At 36.0% G+C, this 22940-nt stretch overlaps 1 protein-coding gene across 2 annotated transcripts in view; it reads right to left on the reverse strand.

Annotated features, from left to right (window-relative positions):
- Positions 1 to 22940, reverse strand: part of PLA2R1 (phospholipase A2 receptor 1) — a 69104-nt gene that overhangs the window by 17062 nt on the left and 29102 nt on the right. For both annotated transcript variants that reach the window (XM_034426043.3, XM_034426033.3), the window contains exons 12-21: positions 18814 to 19028; positions 16817 to 16962; positions 14510 to 14594; positions 12423 to 12555; positions 11089 to 11124; positions 8904 to 9061; positions 6981 to 7045; positions 5582 to 5685; positions 2463 to 2602; positions 1409 to 1526 (exon numbers count right to left, since the gene is read on the reverse strand). In XM_034426043.3, coding sequence (XP_034281934.2) covers positions 1409 to 1526; positions 2463 to 2602; positions 5582 to 5685; positions 6981 to 7045; positions 8904 to 9061; positions 11089 to 11124; positions 12423 to 12555; positions 14510 to 14594; positions 16817 to 16962; positions 18814 to 19028 — 1200 coding nt within the window. The remainder of the gene's footprint in view (positions 1 to 1408; positions 1527 to 2462; positions 2603 to 5581; positions 5686 to 6980; positions 7046 to 8903; positions 9062 to 11088; positions 11125 to 12422; positions 12556 to 14509; positions 14595 to 16816; positions 16963 to 18813; positions 19029 to 22940) is intronic.

Here is a 22940-nt window from a genome sequence, read left to right on the forward strand (position 1 = left end):
CTGCCTCCATGCGTCACATTTTCAGCCTTTGCGCATCGTGTTTTCGGCCTCCGCATACCCCATTTTTGGCATTTGTGCATCGCATTTTTGGCCAGTTCCAGGCGGCGGGGATTGACGCCAGCAGCAATCTCCATCGCCTGGAACTGGCCGAAAATGCAACGTGCAGAGGCCAAAAATGGAGCGTATGGAGGCTGAAAATGCGATGTGCGGAGGTGGCAATGGGTTCTGGCGATCCCTGCAGCTTAGAACAGCTAATTGGCGGTATTCCGGGAGGCCGATCTAACTGCCAATCAGCTGTTCATGCTAAATCAGGCTGTGATAATGTGCTGAAGCTAACCAGGCTGTTTGCTGCTAGCCAGATGAATACAGATGGATGCTAGTAGGCAGAGGCAGAATTTTTTTTTCTTGTTTTCCTCTCCAAAAACGAATGTGCTTATACTCCGGAGCGTCTTATACTCCGAAAAATACGGTACATATTCTCTTTCATGGAAAGCAGTATTGTACAAAGAAGAATACACTATATAGCTTATGTAATTTGATCCTAATTCATTCTCTTTACATGACCAAACCATCTCAAATGAGGATTTCCACTTTATTTCATGTACTATTTCCATATCACTTTGTACAACACTTTGCAGTATTGTACAAAGAAGAATACACTATATAGCTTATGTAATTTGATCCTAATTCATTCTCTTTACATGACCAAACCATCTTAAATGAGGATTTCCACTTTATTTCATGTACTATTTCCATATCACTTTCACACTGCTTCTCTCTTAGTGTTTTATTTTGTCACTGACTGCAAAGTTTTTAAAGGATTCTATGGAAATGCCACTATGCTTTCCGAATTAAGAAAAAAATATCAAGTACAGATATCAAGTTTGAGGTCCCAGGAAATCAGCTGTGATGGTTATCAAGGGGAGGTCTTAAATCCCAGGAAATGAGTTTAAATACAAGAGATAGGAGTTTATCCAAAGTTAAATAACCCTATAAAATGCAAATATACATGTGTTTTATAGCATTACTTACTTCTGCCATAGTTCAAAACTAAATATTAAACAATGGTATTTTACAGCCAATTGAAAGTAGTAAAGTTATTTTTTCTGATAGAAATTTATATCTGGTCTTCTATCAAGGATAATAAATATTCAGTTGCAAGACATAAATTCACAATAGAAAACTTAGTCAAGTATTTAAGTAGTCTTGTTTTGAATCCTCTTACGTTTACTCATATAATATCCAGTACAGCTATTAAGTCTTACAAAATCTTATTATGTTTAAGACCCAGAGCCTTAAATATAAATACGGTAGATAACAAAGATGGTCCTACTAATAAAATATGCAATATCTGAAAGAAACATATATTTATAACATTTTGATTAAGGTGTAACACACCGTGTGGTACCTTGTTCAACTTCATTTTCAACTGATACCAGTGATGCATCATAGTAGCTGCAAGTTTTTTGAGCAGAATACCAACTTTTTAAATGGGCTGGATCCTTTGGAATCTGCAGCAGGAAACACTGTTTATAGAAAGAAAGATTGAATTGGATATTTAGGATAGCCATGAGTCACTCACACAAAATTTTATTTGCAAGGTTGGATAGGAGTACGTTTGGAAAGAATGAAGAAGCTGAGTTAAAAGAAGTGATAGATCAAGCTTCTTCTTTAGCCCATTAATTGGAAAAGAGAAAAGGAAACATAAACCACAATGTATAAATAGAATGGCAATTGAGAACACTCAGGAAGAGAATCAGATTTTTTTTTTTAAAAAAAGGCAGTTTTCTAGTGAAACTTGAGATGGACACTGATTGATGGGGATCAGGGAATCAAGCCGGGCTCTTGGGAGACTGTAGTACAGGTAGTCCTCGATTTACAACAGTTCATTTAGTGACCATTCAAAGTTACAACAGCACTGAAAAAAGTGACTTATGACCATTTTATGCACTTACAACTGTTGCAGCATTCCCGTGGTCACACGATCAAAATTCAGATGCTTGGCAACTGACTCACATTTATGACCATTGCAGTGTTCTGGGTCATGTGATCCCCTTTTGTGGCCTTCTGACAAGCAAGGTCAATGGGGAAACCAGATTCATTTAACAACTGTGTCACTAATTTAACAACTGCAGTGTTTCACTTAACAATCGTGGCAAGAAAGGTTGCAAAATGGGGCAAAACTCACCTAACAAGTGTCTCACTTAGTAACAAAAAATTTGGGCTCAATTATGGTCGTAGGTCAAGGACTACCTGTAATATTAAATTATCACTTTTGAATGAAGCAAATAATTTATTAAATTATTATATGTATTTCATAATTCAAACGCATAAAGACATGTGCTTTTAAATGGTTTTTTTTTTAATTAGCAATCCATTTTTGGCCAACATACTGCACCTAGGGTTAAGGTTAGGGTTAAGGTTCGAAACTCTAGAAGGTTTTTCTTTAAACCAGCAAATACCTTGAATCCAAAGTACAGCCATCCTTTAGGACATGTTCCTTGATATTCTTCTTTCAAAATTTCTCTCTCAGTAATTTGTACATTTTTACGCTTGCAGACACAAGGAAGAGAAATGGTACAATTTGCAAAGCCCCACTGTCCTAAACGATACAATAACATAATAAAATTAAAATTACTCTGTCAATATAGCATGATACTGTAATGGAATGTGTGGGGGAAAAAGGGGAAGAGATGCTGCCTAGGAAACACTCAGGCAAGAGAGGAAGGAGCCCAAGTGGCTTAAAGTAAAATCAGAGAAGGAAACTAAGGAAGGAACCGCTCTAATGGAGCAAGACGTTAAAAGAGGCAGTGGGAGGTTTTGTACTTTCAGATTAGCAAGGTTATATTAATATAGTCTTACAATAAAGTAAATGTAACTCATCTAGTTGGGTTTGCTATCTGTTTTACCTGGGAGGGCTAAAAGATACTGACCAATTAAGTATATTTCCAATATAATTAAATATGTTATAATTTATGGGCAACACTTTTTGAGAAGTATATTCCTAGCAGGACTGCCTCAAGTGTAATCATCCATACTCCCATAACAGTGAAAATGTAAGACAACTCTTTCATTATTTATTTATATTAATATACAGGATGTCCTTGAGTTAAGAGGGCAATTGGGACCGAGATTGTTGTCGCTAAGCAATGCAATCGCAAAACAGGACATCACGTGACCATGTCACTTAGCAACAGAAATCCTGGGTGGTCTTGGCACAGTTTGCACTATGCAAAGTTTGGAGAGGGGATGGTGCTGCAGTGGCAGTGTGAGAGCAGGGAGGCCAGGAAAAGGAGGCCATGTGTCAGTGTAAGTGCAGGGAGGCTGGGAAAGGACTTACTAGATAAGAAGTCCTAACTTTCACAAAAGATTATATGGAACAAAAAGAGCTGAACAGGAAGCCAGAGCATTGCAAACCAAAGCAGAGACCCTCAGCATCACATCTATTTCAGGTAAGATTTTTGGGCCACCCAAAGCTTGTGTGTGTGTGTGTGTGTGTGTGTGTGTGTGTGTGTGTGAGAGAGAGAGAGAGAGAGAGAGAGAGAGAGGGAGGGAGGGAGGGAGGGAGGGAGAGAGGGAGAGAGGGAGAGGGAGAGAGAGAGAGAGAAGCACATCTGAAGGACTAGTTGGCTTTGACTGGCATTGGAAATATGCTTCCAGGAAAAACCAACTGTCTGTTTCATATAGAGAGTTCTACTTGTATTCTTCCTGGGTTCCTCCTGCTGTACAAAATAAAAACAATCAATTTTTAAAATCAAATCATTTCCAATATGATTTGTGGGAAATGAATGATGAGCAACTCTAACCCCAGGCTAATTTGATTGGAACGGCCTTAAATTTACTTTGCAGAGATCCTCCAAGGCAGGTTTGGATGATGCCCAAGAAAAACACAAGAAAGAAAAGGGATGTACCATTCCGAGTGCAGGCAATATTATTCTAAGGAAATCATTTCTCATGCCATGCTCAGTACTATAAAAGGCAATAAGATATTCTTGTTGGAATTAAGAGCACGAAATCTGCATAATATTCAAAGACTCCAAGCAGCCACTATGTAAGTATGTTTTAGGTACAACACACATACACACATGATAAACCACAAGCCAGGGGTGAAATGCTACCAGTTCGGACCGGTTCGGGAGGACCGGTAGCGGAGATTGGGGCTAGTTCGCTGTACCGGTAGCAACTGCTGGCTGGCCATGCCCCGGAACTGGATCACGGCCCTCAGCCCAGCCATGCTTCCTTGCCTTCCATGCGGCCTTCCCGTGGCCAGCTTGCGAAGGCAGGCAAGCGGAAAGCCACGTGGAAGGCAGGCAAGCATGGTAGGGCTGCAGGGAAGGGAGCTAGCAGCTTACTCCCTTCCCAGCAGCTCTCCATGCTTGCCTACCTTCTATGCTGTCAAACTCATTGTTCGGAGTGTCAGCAATCTAAGGAAATGTCTTCCAACTCTTCAAGATCGACTTGAAGGGTGCCGAGAAGCCGACAGCAAAAGTAGCGGCAGTGGGGGCGACGGTATGTGTGTGTGTGTGTGTGTCCCTCCGTAGTTCTCCTCTCCCAGGTGACAGCCAGGGCTTCGCTGCCTCCTCTTTTCCTCAGAGGGGCAGTGACTGCCTCCAAGTCCTTGCGGAGGGAGGGACACACACACACATACGCCCCTGTTGCCCCTCCCCCCCGCCACCACTACTTTTGCTGTCGGCTTAAAGTCGATCTTGAAGAGCTGGAAGACGTTTCCTTAGATCGCTGCCAAACTCATTGTTGGGAGTGTCAGCAATCTAAGGAAACGTCTTTTTACACCTTCTCCTCCCCACCCCCCCCCCATTTTTCCATTTCTGTGCCTGGATTCTGCTTCTGCAAGAGAAGGCTCTGATGTTCGCTTGGGTGGCGGAGGGAAACTCAAAGTATTGGGGGCTTCAGAAGGGCAGAATGTTCTTCAAAATGTGCAGCTCCTGGCTCTAACAGTGAGTGACGTCAAGTTGGCCACACCCACCCGGTCCCATGTCCACCAAGCCATGCCCATCAAGCCACACCCACAGAACCGGTAGCAAACATTTTTACATTTAACCCCTGCCAGAAGCTAATAACTTTTGTTAACAGGTAGAGATCTGGATGATATATGACATTCTTGTGTTACAAACAAAGAAAGGAGACACTTCTCCATTGAAGAAAAACAGGCCACAGATTGAAATGCATACATTATAAAGCTATCTCTGTTTATTAGGAAAAAATCCACAAATCAATATTCTCAATTCAAAAAATTGCACAATCTGGGAATACCTTTCATGACAACTTCAATTAAATATTTATTTAAATTTATATGGCCACCCTCTTAACATGAAATTCTGCAATTATAAACACAATCTAAAATTTTACAAATAGTTTACCAAATTTGGAGTGACAATACAACCCAATAATGTCTGTTCCAAGAACCAGGTTTTCAGTGTCTTTCAAACATTGCAGTAGTTAGAAAAATTCTTATCTATGGCAATAGGCAAAGATGATTCAGAATAAAATAACATAATTATGGAACCTCACCAAATGTTTCATATAATAATTTGAAATAATAAGAACCACATACTACAGGTACCTGTCTGGGAAGAAATAAAAGCACATTTTTGCCCTTGAGCTGACTTTGGTCTCTCTTTATCTCCTGCCCAGTTCTGATACAATAATGGAGATCCATCTGTCCATCTGTAAACAAAATTTAGATTGTATTTAGTTATTAGAAATGGCTTTTGAAGATCACATGATGCAAGCACTCTATTAGAGCTAAATTTTAGATCCCTTTGCTGCTTTTCTGACAGGAAAACCAGATCAGATATGTGACCACTGTCCCATGTTGGGCTCTGGATGACCTGGCACATGGCTGTCATGCAGGTGATAAACTGCCTAAGCCGGGGGTTGGACTAGAAGACCTCCAAGGTCCCTTCCAACTATTCTATTCTATTCTATTCTATTCTATTCTATTCTATTCTATTCTATTCTATTCTATTCTATTCTATTCTATTCTATTCTCTCCTAAACTACATCATACATCGCTCCCAAAGGAAAGCAGGTTGAAATTCTCCAAGATAATAGGTCTAATTTGTGTTTTTCATTCCTAAATATACCTGAAACAGAATTAAAAGCTAATTTTCCTGACTGTTGCTAAGTAGTTTGCAATTTAAAACTATACATAAACATGTACACTTTAGGTGAAGTAGTGAAAAAATTAATCAGTTGGGAAAAGTACTTTAAAAATGCACCGCAGTGAAAAAAGTGATTGTAAAACTAGAGAAAAATTAGTACAAATGCATTGAAAATTTTCATTTTTTTTTTTTAAAAAAACTACTATAATTATATAAAGCAAGTTAAAACAAATTTAAAACATTTTAGAAACTGAGATCCACTTATTTGTAATACCTGGATTAGGAGATTTTCTGAAAGAATCTTATACTACTTGCATTGCATTTAGCACAGAAAATGCATAAATACAATAAATATTTAGCAACAGCAAGTATTTCTTTATTTGAGGTTTTTCATTAATAGTACATTTACCATTAATGACTGGCTATTTTATCAGGATTGTAATAATATACGCAGTTCTTGGGAGTAAGCACCACTACGTATTATGGAATTTAAATCTTTGTACACTCGAAAAGGATAAGTAAATGAATGAATAAGGGAAATCAGAGCAATCATGATTACTATTTACAAATTCCATTGCACTATATTCTATCTATAGTATTGTTCATTTTTCTTCATCTATTTCGATACATTTTAAGATATATAAATGGAGGAACGCTGAGGAATCCACCCAACTCACCGAAAAGAAATCTTACTTTTGCCAGAAAGAAAGAGTAAGAAAAACACGCCATTTTCTATATTATGAATACAGCTGTATAGGATATAGTTGCAATTGGGCCCAGGTTTGCTGCTTTTATATTAAAATAAGAAATAATTTCTAAGATTAGATAGAGAAAATAAAACGTTTATGGCAATCTTACCGAAATTCTTCACTGGGTAATTCTGAACGCAATGCAATCCACCAATTGCTACTTTTTTTTGAAATCTGTACAATATTTACATTGAAGAAATATTATGTAGATTTATTATTTGGCATGTATCCTTTAACTGGTTCGTGTGCAATGTATGCTGATTAATGTTTAGACAAGAATGATAAAAATAATTGAAAAACAACAAAAAATTATAAATGACTGACATCAAAATATGTATATCCACTCAGAAATGTGGAGTTCCACTGAGTTCAGTGTTTGCTAGCTGCCAAAAGTCCTTGAGAAATGGGACAGATTATAAATAACATTAAGTAACTAAATAGAAGAAATAACATAATCAATAGTTCTTACTGCATAATGATTACATGGAAGCAATTTATAAGTACACAATAGTACCAGAATTGCAAAAATTACTACATGTTGAGCAAAAACACAGAGAATTGAAACTCAGTTAAATTACCTAAAAACAATGGGGCAGTTACCTTCAGATAAACATGGTTTATTGCAAGAAACACTATTTAATGCTTTACTCATTTTGAAATGTATATCCTGCCAAATATATTTGAAAAGCATTATTGCCATAATGATTTGCTGATCTGAATTAAACCAACAAAAAGCAAAAAATATAATACAATACAATACTATAATTATAGTATTATATATACAATTATATACAATTATATAATACAATATAATATAATACAATAATAAAATCACACAGAGTAATTTAGAATAACTTTGTCACTTTGAATGTACACTAATTGGCATACGTTAAAATGAAATTTCGTAACAATCTGACTTAACAATTAGGGGATCATCCCCTTTTCTAAAGCTCTGCTGAAACAAAAGAATTCCACTAACTTTCAAGGAGGTTAGACTATAAAAATAAATGAACGTGAAATATTAAGTATAGAAGGGATGAGGTCACCTACACATTTAACACTTTTGCAGAGAGGAAATTGGAGCAGGTATATTTAATTAACCACAAACAAAAAAGCTACAACAGCTGGAATTCCATTTTCTGCAAATTCATTCAAGATGTAGGCGATTCTGCCTTCTTTTACATCAGCAACCCCAGCTAAAATTAGGGCCACTTTTATGGTCACAACATTGCAGTAGCAGAAAAGGTTGATTCTTACTGATCGCTATCTCATCTCTGATAAGGATAGAAATCAATGTTTTATAAGGTTACTGAAAACAATAAAGCCAGAAAGAAGTACCAAAGTCTCCTAAGTTGATAGTTCAAAAGCTAAAAATAGCAATATCTAGATAAGAGTGAAAATGTTGCAACATTCATGGGTGCGATTAAAGTATTTTTAGCCGCGGGAGCAATTTAAAGAAAAAAGGTTGCAATCCAGAAATACCAGAGATGATATATGTATTTGTAGAAAAAGAAGAATGTATTGGCATTTTGTACGTGCAAAAACTGACTTAATTTCTCCATGCTCATCAGCTGTGCTTTTTTGTTTTATCTAGATCAAGGGTGTCTAACCTTTTGGCTTGCCTGAGCCTCACTGAGTGAAAAGGATAATACAGTTAATTTACGTAAATTACATAATAATGTTAAAAGTTTGTGATCTTGTAGGGCTGTATTACTTGTATTACTGTATTACTGTGGGCTGGACATGCCTGATCTAGACTGTACTTAGGCCTTTAACTTGGCTCAGTCTGAAGAAGCCACAAAACTGTATTTCACTAGTTGCTGCTGTATTAAATAGAAAATCTATTTCAAATTGTGTCTTTTAATTTCTTGTATAATTGTCTGTCTGTCTGTCTGTCTGTCTGTCTGTCTGTCTGTCTGTCTGTCTATCTATCTATCTATCTATCTATCTATCTATCTATCTATCTATCTGGAAAAAACTGATGTGCTATGAAAACCTAAGAAATAATTATATATATATATATATACATTACCTTTTTTATTCTGTTTTGGATAAATTCTTGTTCTTGAGAGGACTGTATGGTTGCTATATCCCCACGGAGCCAACCACACACAAACTGAAAACTGTCCCAGTTTGAGGGGCTGTCATAGAAAAGGTATTCTGCTCCTTGATAATAAAACCATGGTAACTCTAAAAATCAAGTTAGACACAATCTATTTGAATATGAGAAAATGTCTTTGAATTACGTATTTTTATTGTTAATGAACCAAACATCACACACCCTGTGCTCTACAAGAGTCAACACTATCAAACCTAATACTGCAGAAGATGAGTGGATGCTAAACTACATTTGACTTATCCTTGAGATTTAAAGATTTAAATTTTAATGAACTAGGCATGTTCAATAGATCATTATCATTCCATTAAAATGCAGAAGTTATTCATATGCTTAATTTTCTCCCAGTGAAATCAATGGATTTAAATATGGTTGTTATAGCCTGAACTATATTTTACATTGAAAGCAGAGCAATTATTTCTTTGAATGGAGCCTAACATGTAGAAACAATAGCAGATTCTCTGGTATTTGTCCAGACAGTAACAGACTACTTAGCTATTTACTTTTAGATGAATGCATTCTAAAAATATATGCAATTAAATATTATCTTTATCTTAGGGAAAGATTTCAATGATAAAAAATTAAGCATCTGAACAACTACTCCATTAATATCAATGGAATAGAAGCACATCTCACATGTCATTGTGATTCTTCTTGCTCTTAATAATGAAATATTTTGAGCTACAATTTATTGTATTAATCTTGTGAAGGCCTGCCTCCAATTCTTTGCCCCCATTTCCTTCTTCCATGACTGACTGCAAATTTCACTTGTATATGTTGCTCTATAAACCACCAAGAACATAAACAAGTTCCACATGCCCACTGTGCTGCTGAAATACATCAAGGCTTATAATGTTCAATCATTTATTATTCCTCCCTTGACATTGCCACTCAAACAGCACACAGACCAACAATGCACTTTTGTGCTTGATGCAGAGAAGCAAAACCTGTGACTCAAGCACAACAAGATCACATTGTAGAAATTTATCAGTGAAATGGCCAATATTTAACAATGTCATTTTGGGGGTTTTTGGTGTGAAATTAATTTGGATTTTCATAAGAGTAGAAAGTTCTGGCATGTAAGAATTCTCATTCTTAGAATTGAGCAAAAGCACCTAAAACAACAGAAAAGTAGGGGAAATCCCATGTCAGAGGCATCATTTAAGGCGCTCCCAGGTTGAAAGGATTTGCTGGTGACCTCACCATTGTCCATGGAGGCTCCTTTTATGTCCTTGTCAAGGAGCTGGAGTGAGTGATGGGAACTCACTCCACTATGCAGCAGCACTCGGATCTTGAACATGAGCTTGCTAAACTCCAACCCAGCATCCTAATCACATGAGCTACCATGCTCCTACAGAACTGATTTATTAGGCAGCTTTCAATCATGCTATAGCTGCCCATTGCCCACTGCTTAGGATGAAATGGCTGTTAAAAATTTGAAATAATAATTTATAGTTTAACGTACATAAACTTACATAACCCTCCCTCCCTCCCTTTTCATTTTTATATCATTTGATTGAAAAAGTTGAGATTTACTGTAAACATGATACAGATCTATTCAGGCAGTGGTTTTTCAACAAACTTTTACTAGATCTACCAATCTTCTTGAGCAACTCTTTGGAAGCAAAAGTTACTTCTTCCGTTCCTCTATAAGTAAAACTATTCTCATTGGAAATCTGAATCAATCCCATCATTTGATAGCAAGATACAGGTAGAAAAGCTAAGAACAAAAATAAATCACCACAAAAGAAAAAGCAGTTGTTAAAAGAAGCCCTTAATATTTTTTCTCTGCTCAATGCATCTTTCATAGCATTCATACTTGCCCAGATCTATCTATAAGTGCCACCAACTGGTATTTTGAATTGAATTAAGTACCACGTGCAGATAAGGGTACACTTCTAGTAAAATGCTGTTCTGTTTTTTGTGATTACTAAGATTACTAGGTTATTTCTATAACATAAGTATTGCTTGCTGTTGTTTTGAAATGAAATCTATAGAAAATCTGCCTGTTTGCTGAAAAAAGCCCCCCAAAATGCTTACTGTATGCACACACACACAAACACACTGTTTCAATAGGTGAAAAACATGTTTTTACCCATACCATTAATATACCATTGTGGAGTCTTGGGTTTCACACCTGAAACAGAAATAATGTTTTGGTTTAAAGAATATAATGCAGAATTTTCTTCTTCTTTCCTCTTTTTTGCCATTATTAAAATATAATTTAACTATATTCTGGCTTAGTGTCATTTTTTCCTTAGATATTCATTGCTAAATTTTCATTAGCACTTATTTTAAAGTAATACTTAAAATATATAAAAGCACCTATTTCATAAAAGCTAATAGTCTATTGTTATTAAGAAACATCCAGTTGATACTTTCCTGCAGACTGGATGGAGCTGTCCTATGCTGGATCAAGCTATAGACCATGCAGCAGATTCCTTTTAGATATGTTGAACTAAAATACACATTTTGCCCAACCCAAAGCACTGGTAAGACTGGTCTATTCTGACCACAACATTCAAAGGAATTCAAGAGCAGCTTCTCTTTCTCAAATTTCTAAACCCTTTATTTAAAACTTGAGATACAGGTAGTCTTTGCTTTTTCACTAGTTGTTCAGCAACCATTCAAAGTTTTGAAGGCACTGAAAAGAGAGGCTTATAACAAGTCCTGGAAGCTGTGGCAATCACAGTGTCCCCATAGTCGCATTACTGTGATTTGGACACTTCACAACTGGTGCTGTATTTACCACTATTGCAGCATGGTCACATGTTTGTTATTTGTGACCTTCACAGCTGGCTTCTGACAAGCAAGGTCGATGGGGAAGCTGGTAGGAAGTCACAAGTTAGGGTCATGTGATGCCATGCTTATCAACCATGTGATTCACTTAACAACTGCAGATGGAACTGATAACATAAGTTGGCACAATCAGGGGTGGGATTCTACCAGTTCAGACTGCTTCGCCCGAACCGGTGGGTCCGACGATCATCTGGGAGTGAACCAGTTCGCTCTGACGATCAGGTCGGCCTGCCCATCTGCCCCTACACTTTACTTACCTTTATCTTCTCAGCTGATTGGCGCGGCAGAGCGGATTACCGCACCTCAGCTGTGTTACTCCCAAGTGGTAATACAAAAGGTTAGTATTTGTAAAACTGTGCACGATCACCGAATCGGTTGTTAAACTGGCAGCATCCCACCACTGGGTACAATCATATGAAATCGTGCTTAACGTCTGCACTGCTTAGTGATGGAACTTTTGGTCCCAAGTGTGATTGGTAAATTGAGACTATTTGAATTGATAACTGAATCTGAGACTTTCTTCATGCAAGAACTGATATCTGCTATTGAATAACTGCTTCTCATCTTAATGAAACAGTGACTATGTATCATTTTAGGAAGCACATATTGGAAGACGTTGTTCAAATGCTTCCTTACCTTTTGGTATTTTACATATCCATTCATGTTCTGAATTGCAGCGCAGTGGCAAAATAGTCCCATTAGCTTTATATGCTGCACAGTTTTTCACATTATCTTCAATAGAAGCTTTCTCTAAAAAGGCAGACGAAACCTACCACAAAAATATGCATTAAATCTGAAGCATGATATAGAGACTAACTTTAATAAATTAAAATAGAATAACATATTGTGAGAACATAATCAATTATGTCTTATTCAATAACTCTACATGGTTAAACAAAACTTATTGAAATGTACACACCTAGTCATAGAATGAACATGGAATTGAAGATTTTTATTAGTAAAAAGAAGTATGTATGTATGAACCATGAGAAGACTCTAATAGTGGCTTTTTTCTGTCAGAAGAACTTGCAGCTAATGGTCCTAATTTGAATAACTCCTTTCTATCACAACTTTCTGTATGACATCACATCTTCTTGCAGAAGATTATAGAACTTTGATGAATGACAAGATCGTTATTTATTTATTTATTTGTTTGTTTGCTTGATTTGCTTGCTGCCCATCTCGCTTAGAGGTGACTCTGAGCAGGACATGTGCTAATTTAATTGCAATTTATATTCCTTAATCCAATTCTGACACTATTATCTGATGCTATCTTATTCATTTACTTACTTACTTACTTACTTGCTTACTTACTAACCTAATTTATATATCCTTACTGAAACTCAGAAAAAATGATTATAAAATGAGAATTCTTACAGTCCCAATTTTTTTATTTGATTCTTAGACAGAAAGTCTTCTGGAAAATGACTGAAAAACTGTTAAAGAGTTACAGATACTGGGAGTGTCTCCCTATATAAATTTGCTTCAGGAACGTATCATCCTGAGGTGAATTTACATAGGTAAAATAACCTGTTTGACACCATTATATTTTACAAGTTGAGAGAGATTATTTGCTAATAAATATCTGTCAAACCTGAAAAAGAGCTATTAAACAAATATTAGATTAAGTAAGGAATAAAATGGGGCAGATATTGAAGTCATTTAAGCTATCTAAAATTCAGTTCCTTTTTATTTGTTTGCCATTCGGGTAAACCCATTAAGCAATCACATCATAAGCCTTGAAGCAAAAATGTGTTAATACATTAGGGATCTGACTGTGTGAATGCTGTGCCATGCTAAAACTTTGATATCTTTTGTACTATTATTTCCTGTTAAAATTGTAATAGATTATGTATGTTTTTTCAAAGGGACAGAACTAAGGAGAAATTTACTGACAGAACAATTAATCAGTGGAACAACTTGCCTGCAGAAGTTGTGAATGCTCCAACACTGAAAGTTTTTAAGAAGATGTTGGATAACCATTGGTCTGAAGTAGTGTAGGGTTTCCTGTCTAAGCAGGGGGTTGGACTAGAAGATCTCCAAGGTCCCTTCCAACTCTGTTATTCTATTCTATTTTGCCTTAGAGAAGTATTATAAGATCAAATACTGTGCATTTAAGATTCTCAAGAACACATTATGTCTATAAGGATGTTTGACGATATACAGGTAGTCCTTGACTTACAGTTCATTTAGCGACCTTTCAAAGTTACAATGTCATTGAAAAGAATGATTTATGACCATTTTTCACATTTACAACCATTGCAGCATTCCCATGGTCATGTGATTAAAATTCAGATGCTTGACAACTGACTTCTTATGACGGTAGCAATGTTCTGGGGTCATATGATCACCTGTCGTGACCTTCTGACAAGCAAAGTCAATGGGGAAGTTGGATTCACTTAACAAATACATTACTAACTTAACAACTGCAGAGATTCATTTAACAACAGTGGCCAAAAAGGTCGTAAAATGGGGCAAAACTCACTTAACAAATGTCTCACTTAGCAAGAGAAATTTTGGGCTCAATTGAGGTCGGAAGTCAAGGACTATCTGTACTTCAAAACCACTACATTCTTCTGTACTTCTTAAACTAACAAGTTAACTGAAATAAAACACACAAAGAGCAATCATTAACACTAGACAGGAAGCTGCTAAAGAACTTGGACACAACCCCGTTTCTCGTCTAACTTTGTAAGACAATGAGTAAATAAAGTAATATTTACAGGAGTTCCATCAGACCATTCCCAGGCTCTTCCAGATAACGGATTCCTTTTGTTAAATCCAATCCAGAATTGTCTTTCATCATCTCTGTGGTTAAAAAGAAATAAACCCCATGACACAAATGCAAACTATGTATCTTTATCTTCAATTTTTCCAGTACTTATGCATACATTTTAATATTTTCTTAAACCAGAACAGGTTGTATGCTAGGTGCTGTGATGAAATCTTTGAGTCACTTCTTTCTGAGGTTTTTGAAAAAATATGGCAAATACTGTAAGCCAATGGGCTCCAACCTTTGTGGGTTTGTGGACCGGCAGTGGCAGGGGGAGAGGCAATGATTCTGCACTAGTGGTGGTGAGAGTGCATGTGTGCGCAGCTCTATTTACGCAAGTGATGGGCGCACAAATGGAGCTTCATGCTTGCATGTGCTCACCTACTGCTTGTGGAAATGGGAGCTGGGCGTATGCATACACTTGCCCACCACTTGCTCAACCCAATTACAAATGGGCCACAGCCTGGTACTGGGATGTGGCCCAGGGGTTGGGGACCCCTGCTGTAAGCAGCAAACCAGAATATGCATAAATGCATGGGAGGGGGGAAACACTCTAGTAGTGTTAGGAAAAGCAGCTTCAGAAGACTGCAGTTAACACAGACATTTTTAATATTTTTACCCTTCAGATATTTTTATACTCCAAATACCTCTTGCATATTCAAGCTGCTTTTCCAGACTTGTCTTTAGAAAAAAAAAAAGAATGTATGCAGCTTCTAAAAGTTTCATATGTGAATAAAATGAATTCCAAAAGATTACTAGCACAGCAAAAGTACTAAGGATTACAAAGGTCTAAGGGATAAATTGTGGGATCATTTTGTCAATTTTCCCACATAAATAAAGGAAAAGGAGAAGAGAATATTTGTAGCTGAAGGTTGAATAGTGGAGTCCTTAAGCTTCGTTGTTTGCTTGCAGACATTTCATTACTAGACTAGGTAACATCATCAGTGCTAGAGAGTATGAGTTTATTCCGTTTATTCAGTAGCTTTCCCTATGTGACCAGTGATGATGGGGGTATGATTTTCTCCTTAGCAGTTCCTTGATTAGAGTATTGTTTTTTGTTTGTTTATCTGGTGTCAATCACTGCTTATCTGCTGTTGTTCTGTAGAGGATGGTTTCTGGTCTTTTCATTTCCTCCTTAGCTTTTTTATTGTTTCTACTGCGTCTTTTGGTTTAATTCAGGGGTGAAATCTATTTACCATCCTTACCAGTTTGGACGCGCACGCACTGGGCGAGGACTTGCTTCGCTCGTGCACGCACGTGCGTTACATGCATGCACAGGCCTTCTGCACATGCGCATGTGCAGAAGGTAAAAAACACATTACTTCCTGGTTAAAACCAGGAAGTAATGACATCCAGATGGGCGGGTGGAGTTTCGCTCCGCCATTGCTACCGGATCACCGAACCAACGGCTAAGATCGCTACCGGACTGGGCGATCCGGTCTGATCCAGGAGCATTTCACCCCTGGTTTAATTAACACATTTTAGAGGGGTTTAGTTGGTCTGTATGCTGTAGTGATGCTGTATGACTATAATAGCCTGTTGATTGTTTCTGAGATGTTTTTGATGTATGGTAGTGTGGAAAAGATACTTTTTCATAGCTTGTGTTGGTTGTGGTGTAGTGGATTGAGTACTTTTAGATAAAATTGTATGGGCATCCTTTTTGTTGGAAGATGTTGTATAGGCAATCTGTTTCCTTCTTCTAGTGTTCTGGGTTGCTATAGTGTGTTTGTACTCTGTTGTACTATATTCCTAAAATGAAAACAAAAAAAACCAGAGTAGATCCTCTCCAGCAAACAACATCTTGAAATGCATGGTTGAACACCAGAGAAATAATCGGGCAAAAAACAATATCCTAATTAAGGAACCACCAAGCAGCACACCCATGTCAACACTGGCAAGGCAAGCTATTGTATATAAACACGAAGCAAATCCTACACTCATTAGCAATGGTGAAGTTATTTAGTCAGATAATGAAACATCTGCAAGCAAATAGCCATGCTAGACTAGAGCACCAAGGACTCCACAGTAAAGAAAAAAAATCCTAAAAACAGGGTATAAAGTTAAGACATATAGAAAGCACTGACAATTTGAAGCGAATGCTGCTGTCTTCCCTAATTACCTATTATCATTACAGTGAAAAAATCCTATTTGTGTTATATTAAATGTTAACGTATATAAAACAACTAGATCACATAATCCTTTTTTCCAGTTGGGGAAAAAAATCCCAGATCCAGTAATTTTAAACACGAAGACTTACGTATGAAACATTGTGTTTAAAAGTTTGTTTAAAAAATTCTCTTCAAGGACTTGTTTAAAACTGGCAAGATGTGCTCCAAAATCTTGACACAGAGTTTCTGCTTCCTCCCAAGTTCTTTTCATTAATACTTTTTCACTATGGAATACCTGTAAAATAAGTTGAACACTGCCTGAAAACACATTGTCAAGGCAAAATAGTGATGTTGATGATGTTGTTGTTGTTATTGTTGTTGATGATGAAGATGATGATGATGATGATGATGATGATAATAATAATAATAATAATAATAATAATAATAATAATAATAATAGGAAATGAAAACATGGGCTCGTCAACATTAGTAAAGGCATCTTCCAGGGTGACTTATTATCACCCTTATTATTTGTCATTGCTATGGTGCAACTTCCAGTGATTTTGAAGAAAACAAATCTTGGCTATCCAACAGGAAAAATGCTAAGAAAATCTCACCTGTTTTTAATATGGATGATCTGAAGTTTTATGAAGAATCAGAAATTGAAATCCAGTCATTGACAAACCTTGTAACAATTTTTAGCACAGATACAGCAATGGAATTTGATCTAGAGAAATGTCCTACAGTAGCAATAAAGCAGGATAAAATCACAAATAGGAACGGAATTGAAATGCCTAATGGCCAAAGTATCAGAAGCCACCAGGATGTAGCCCATTAGTGTCTGGGCATTTTATAGATAGATAACATCAAGCATGGACAAGTTAAAAATGTGATTAGTAAGAATGCATCCAAAGAGTGAGAAAAGTGCTAAAGACAAAACTAAAGTGTGGAAACACCATCAAAGCCATCAATACCTGGGTTATACCTATGATATGATATATTGATGGAATTATTAACTGGATAAAGCTGAACTGGACAGTTGGACCGAAAAACAAGAAAGCTAACAAATATTCTCTATGCATTATATTCCCAAAATGTTACGGATAACAGATAGATACTTGCTCTGCAGAAATGGAGGCAGAGATTTACTTCAAGTCAAACGAATTATTGAAGAAGAAAAGCATGCATTTTCATTTTTATGTAATCGGCATAATTTAAGAACAAGCACTGATATAATTAATATAAAATATTAAAACTGAGACTTACTGAACATGCAAGATACAAAACATGAATATCAAAATAATGTCATAAAAAGAATAGAATGCTGGCAAGGACAAGCATTAGATGGTCAATTTCTACAAAAGATAGAGAGGAAAGAGGATAGAGAAAAAAACCCAGCAATGGGTTGCCAGAACTTTAACAAGAAGAAACTGAAGGCTTCATTTTGGCTCCTATTCAAACGAATGCAGTCAAGGCCAGAATTGAAAAACACACTATAATGTAAGAATTTTTTGCTGTTATTTTGAAATGTTTTTTTTCTATTGTTGTTTTCTGTATCTATTGCAATCTAAGACTTAATATTGAAAATATAAAACACGATAGCAAAGATACATCCTTTGGCAGTCAATTATGTTACCAAAAGCAGATAAAATGGCAGATGATGCACTACATCAGTTTCCCAATATTTCAGGGTTTGAGGACTGGCGAGGGGGAGAGGGGATGGTTTCATACAAGCTGCTGGCAAGCTTGCGCACATGGATGCGCAGCTCCATTTGTGCAAGCAGAATGCACGTGTGCCTGCCGCTCAAGCGAATGGAGCCTGCACAAGCACTCACCCATAGCTCACACAAGTGAGGATGCGCATGTGAGCGCATGTGTGCTTGCCGGTAATTTCTGTGGTCATTTCCATGGTCATTTTCGTGGCCTGGTTGCAAACCCCTCACGATCCACAGGTTGGGGACCCCTGCACTACATGGTGTCTTATTTATTCATATATACAGTATATTAATATTAATATTAATTGATTTTTAATTAATAAAATCAGTGGCACATATTTTTATTATTATCCCATGTTTTATTAAAATGGCAATGGATCTCTAAAGTCATTTCATTTGGGTTTTCCATGAAATTGTTCAATATTTTTCACCTTATAGCAGTTCAGCAGATTCAGGTCTGATTCCCATCCATGCATGCAAGAATTAAAACCTTCATCATAATTTGGTTGCTTGTTGGTATCACTTTTTTCACGGAAATTAGCATCTTGTTTACACAGTGATTTAGCCAGGAAGGTTGTACAATTTTTCACCTCCCACATGCCAATGGGTTCTTCCTGTCGCATAACAACACATCCTCCAGGATATCCTAAAATGGGGTAGAAGGAGCAAAAATATTTATCAATAAGTACAATTATTACTTTTTCTAATACAAAATGTATATAAAATGTCCCAAATCTTTAGTGTTAAGAATAATTGTTAAGAATATTATAGACTAGAATTATGTCTTATGGTCTAGTTACTAAAATTTATCCTGGAAAGGAAAAAGATTTTAGCTATTTTAGCTATTTTAAACATCATGATATGTTACCGATGAGATGTAGTTCTTTTTTGGCATTGGGGATTTTTTTCCTTATTTGGCTTAGAAAATAATTTTAGCCAAAGAGTTTCGAGGCTGTGTGGATGAAGCTAATTTATGATAGTATTGTATGTTTTCAAGTATAATCCATTCTGTCAAATGCTCAGCAAGTAAAGTTGCCTCATTTCTTTTTGCAGTTCATTGTTTAAGTTGTAAATAATATATGATGGAATACAGACATTAGCTGGTTCAGTAGTATTTTTGCAATATAAATTAAAATTGTTGACAGGATAATTTGGATATTATCCAAATATTGGCTATGGTGAGTTGGCCATGGCAAGTTGTCCTAGATCCACCAAAAGTACCTATGCTGAAAATTATCTAGGAACTGTTCTAATCAAGACCAGAAATGAACCTTTTAAATATTTACTGTGCTACAAAAATATAAAGACTTGGAAATCAAACTAACTATACTAACAAATTGCATCACTCTTTGGTTTGGTGGCTGTGGTACCTCAAAGAGAAAGTCCATTCAGAGAGTGGTAAGGACAGCCGAGAAGATTATAGGAAGCCCACTTCCTGTCATTCAGGATATTGCTTATAAGTGCTATGTGCAAAGCATTGTTAGAGACCCCACACACCCACTTCACAGTCTGTTTCTGTCACTCCCTTCAAAGTATTTCTAGCAGGACAACCAGGTTCTGTAACAGCTTTTTCCTTATGCCATCGGTCTGGTAAACTCGCAAGATTTGTTTCTCTCACCATGTACATGTATGAATCCGAACTAGACTGTGTTGTTTCTCCATGTCATATAATATATGTGGGTATATGCATAATTTTGTATTATTTATGTATTTATTTAGTCATGTTTATGTAATGTATATTGGAGGTGGAGACCCTTTGAGAGCTATATGCAATGAAATTTCATTTTAATGTATGCCGATTAGTGTATATTCAAAGTGACAATAAAGTTAGTCTAAATCTAAATCTAAGTCTACATTACTTGGCCATTATCAAGCTGACATACACTTGAAACTATGTTGCCATTTTCGCTGTCATTTCCTTTGCTATAACTTGATCATAGTTGTTATTACCTCAGTTGGGTGTCAGAATCTATACTATAGAAGTATAGGTACTGCCAAGAAACATGGAATTTTCATATAGAATTTTTGTCATAAAATTTACGAAAATATTTTTTGAAAAAAAATACAGATTAAGAAAAAATAAAGTCATCTCTAAATTGATCTTAACTCCAAGAGACTACCTGGTGAAATATAGATGGTTTTCTTGGCAACAATACGTAAATAGTTTGCTACTCACTTTGTTTTGTTTTTTGCTTTTTTAACTCCCTAGTTTAGATTATTTTCTGGTAGTCTCTTAATCATAGTACTAATCAGCTTTTATTCTGATAGGTTTTTAAATCAATCAAGGTTGGATAGCTCCCTCTAAATCCTCAATTATCTAGGATAAAAATGTAATGCCACATTGCCAAATAATGCTCTGAAAGCAATTTATATTTTCACTTTATTTAACCAGTAGAGGTCACTCTTGAAAAATAAGAATAATTCTCTTCAAAAACTAAAAATGCTCTGTTTCAAATATACATGGAATTAATAAGTGACTTATGTTACCAATGTAACTTTAAAATTATATACATGGAGACACACACACACACACACACACACACACATTATTCTAATGTGTTAGCATTCAAGTCAAAATATGTTATGTGTTATGTTGGGTTGCATTATGTTATGTTAACCATGCAATATACAGCTAATCTTCATTGCTGTTCTTATCTTTCTCCCATTTGTCTTATTTCAAGATCCACCTGAATTTGTTTTTTTTTAAAAATAATCTCCACTGTCACTAATAGAAGTTTTTTTTAATGAATATGGGGAAAGGGAACAGTGAAAGCTGAAGCACACAGAGAAGTGTTAAACCCTCATACATGTGCATGACACTTCCTTTAGTAAAAATAAAACGAACAGGTTTCATGTTATAGAGGTAAGATCTAACCATCGAATAAAACATCACTGAATACTCTGAGTAAACATTCAGACAACTGAACTGTGAAAAATACAATGCTGTGTAACTGCATTGATTACTTACAAACATTTCTACTCAAAATTAGCTCATGTTGTTACTCAATTGTTCAGTTGATTCCAATGCTTTGGAATCCAATGGACATCTTGAAACTAGGTTTGTGTATCTCTGAGTTCTTAAATGTTCATACTTGTATCACCACTGATTGTATCTTATGTCACCACTGACTGTATCTTGTCTCAACCTCCTTTTCAATTGACTTCATTTTTTTCAAGCATCATGGTCCTCTCCAATGTTTCCTACTTTCACATTATGAGTTTTTAATATTTTAGACTTTATTGTGAATAGTTCCACTAAGCAGTCTCGTTTACTTCATCTATTTAATAATTTGTTATTCCCAGCATTTTCTTCAGCATCATAATTCAGAGATATTTTTTTCTTCAGTATTTTTGATGATCCGGTTTTCAGTCATATGTTACAACTGGCAAAATTGGCCTTCATAATACATATATTTTCATCAGTGTGATGTTTCTGCACTTTCATATTTTGTCTAGATATGTTGGCCTTTCTTCCAGGCAGCAAACATCTCTTTCTCTAATGACTACAGTCATCATGTCTCTGAATTTTTGAGCCTAGTAGGAAGACAGTCTGCTACTACGGTATTTTCAATTTCTTTTCTATCTATTTGGATTTGTTGATACTATATTGATATAACCTTAAGAATTATTTTTAACACTAAGCAGCAGATAGGTTTTTAGACTTCTTTCTTCTACTTTCAGCAACAATTTACCTAAGTGTTCCTTGCCTCCAGCTATCAAAATGATGTCAGTAAATTACTGAAGTTCTTGAGTTTAATTTCAGTTTCTTCTAGTTCAACATTTCTCATGACAGATTCTGCATGTAAGTTAGTCTAATAAAAGAAGGGACAGGATATAACATTCCCACACTCTTTTTTTTCAATTTTGAGCAATTTAGTTGTTATATATTCTTCTCTAACTGCTACTTCCTGATTTTTACACTATTTTTTCAATAGACAGAAACAGTGCTCAGGTTCCAGGTCCATGTTTTTTAAGAGTTCTTCATATATACAATTAAGTAGAGGTAACTACCACCCTTCTGATTAACTTGCTTAAAAAACAGTTGTTCCTGTCTTAGCTAATGTTTTTCTTAAGTCACAGCTGGGTTGGAAACATCTCAGTGTCCAGCTACTGCTAGAGTAAAACTCCCTTCACAAATAAGGGTAATAATCAGGAGTGACAGGCACTTTACTTCTCACCTTTGAAGTAAAAAAAACAAACCTAAGGTTGTCAGATACTTAAATCTGTTGTATAAAAATCTGTTGAGGACCCAGTTGTGGGGGCAATAAGCTGACTTTGTATAAATATACAAAAGGATGAAGGCTATTGCTTAGCACATTGTAAGCCGCCCTGAGTCTCCAGAGAAGGGCGGCATATAAATCAAATAATAATAATAATATAATAATAATAATAATAATAATAATAGAATGCCATTTTTAAAAACTGTTGAAACAAAGTATTTTTTAGTATTTGAATGCACATTTGATTGTTACTTTAAAAAAAACCGTTCAACTCTTGTTTAAATGAAGACAAATCAATTAAAGATTGGAAAGCTAGAAAGTGCAGAAAATTGGTAAGT

Source organism: Pantherophis guttatus, chromosome 1 (genome assembly GCF_059756535.1).
Source record: "Pantherophis guttatus breed Tessera chromosome 1, ASM5975653v1, whole genome shotgun sequence".
NCBI lineage: Eukaryota > Metazoa > Chordata > Lepidosauria > Squamata > Colubridae > Pantherophis > Pantherophis guttatus.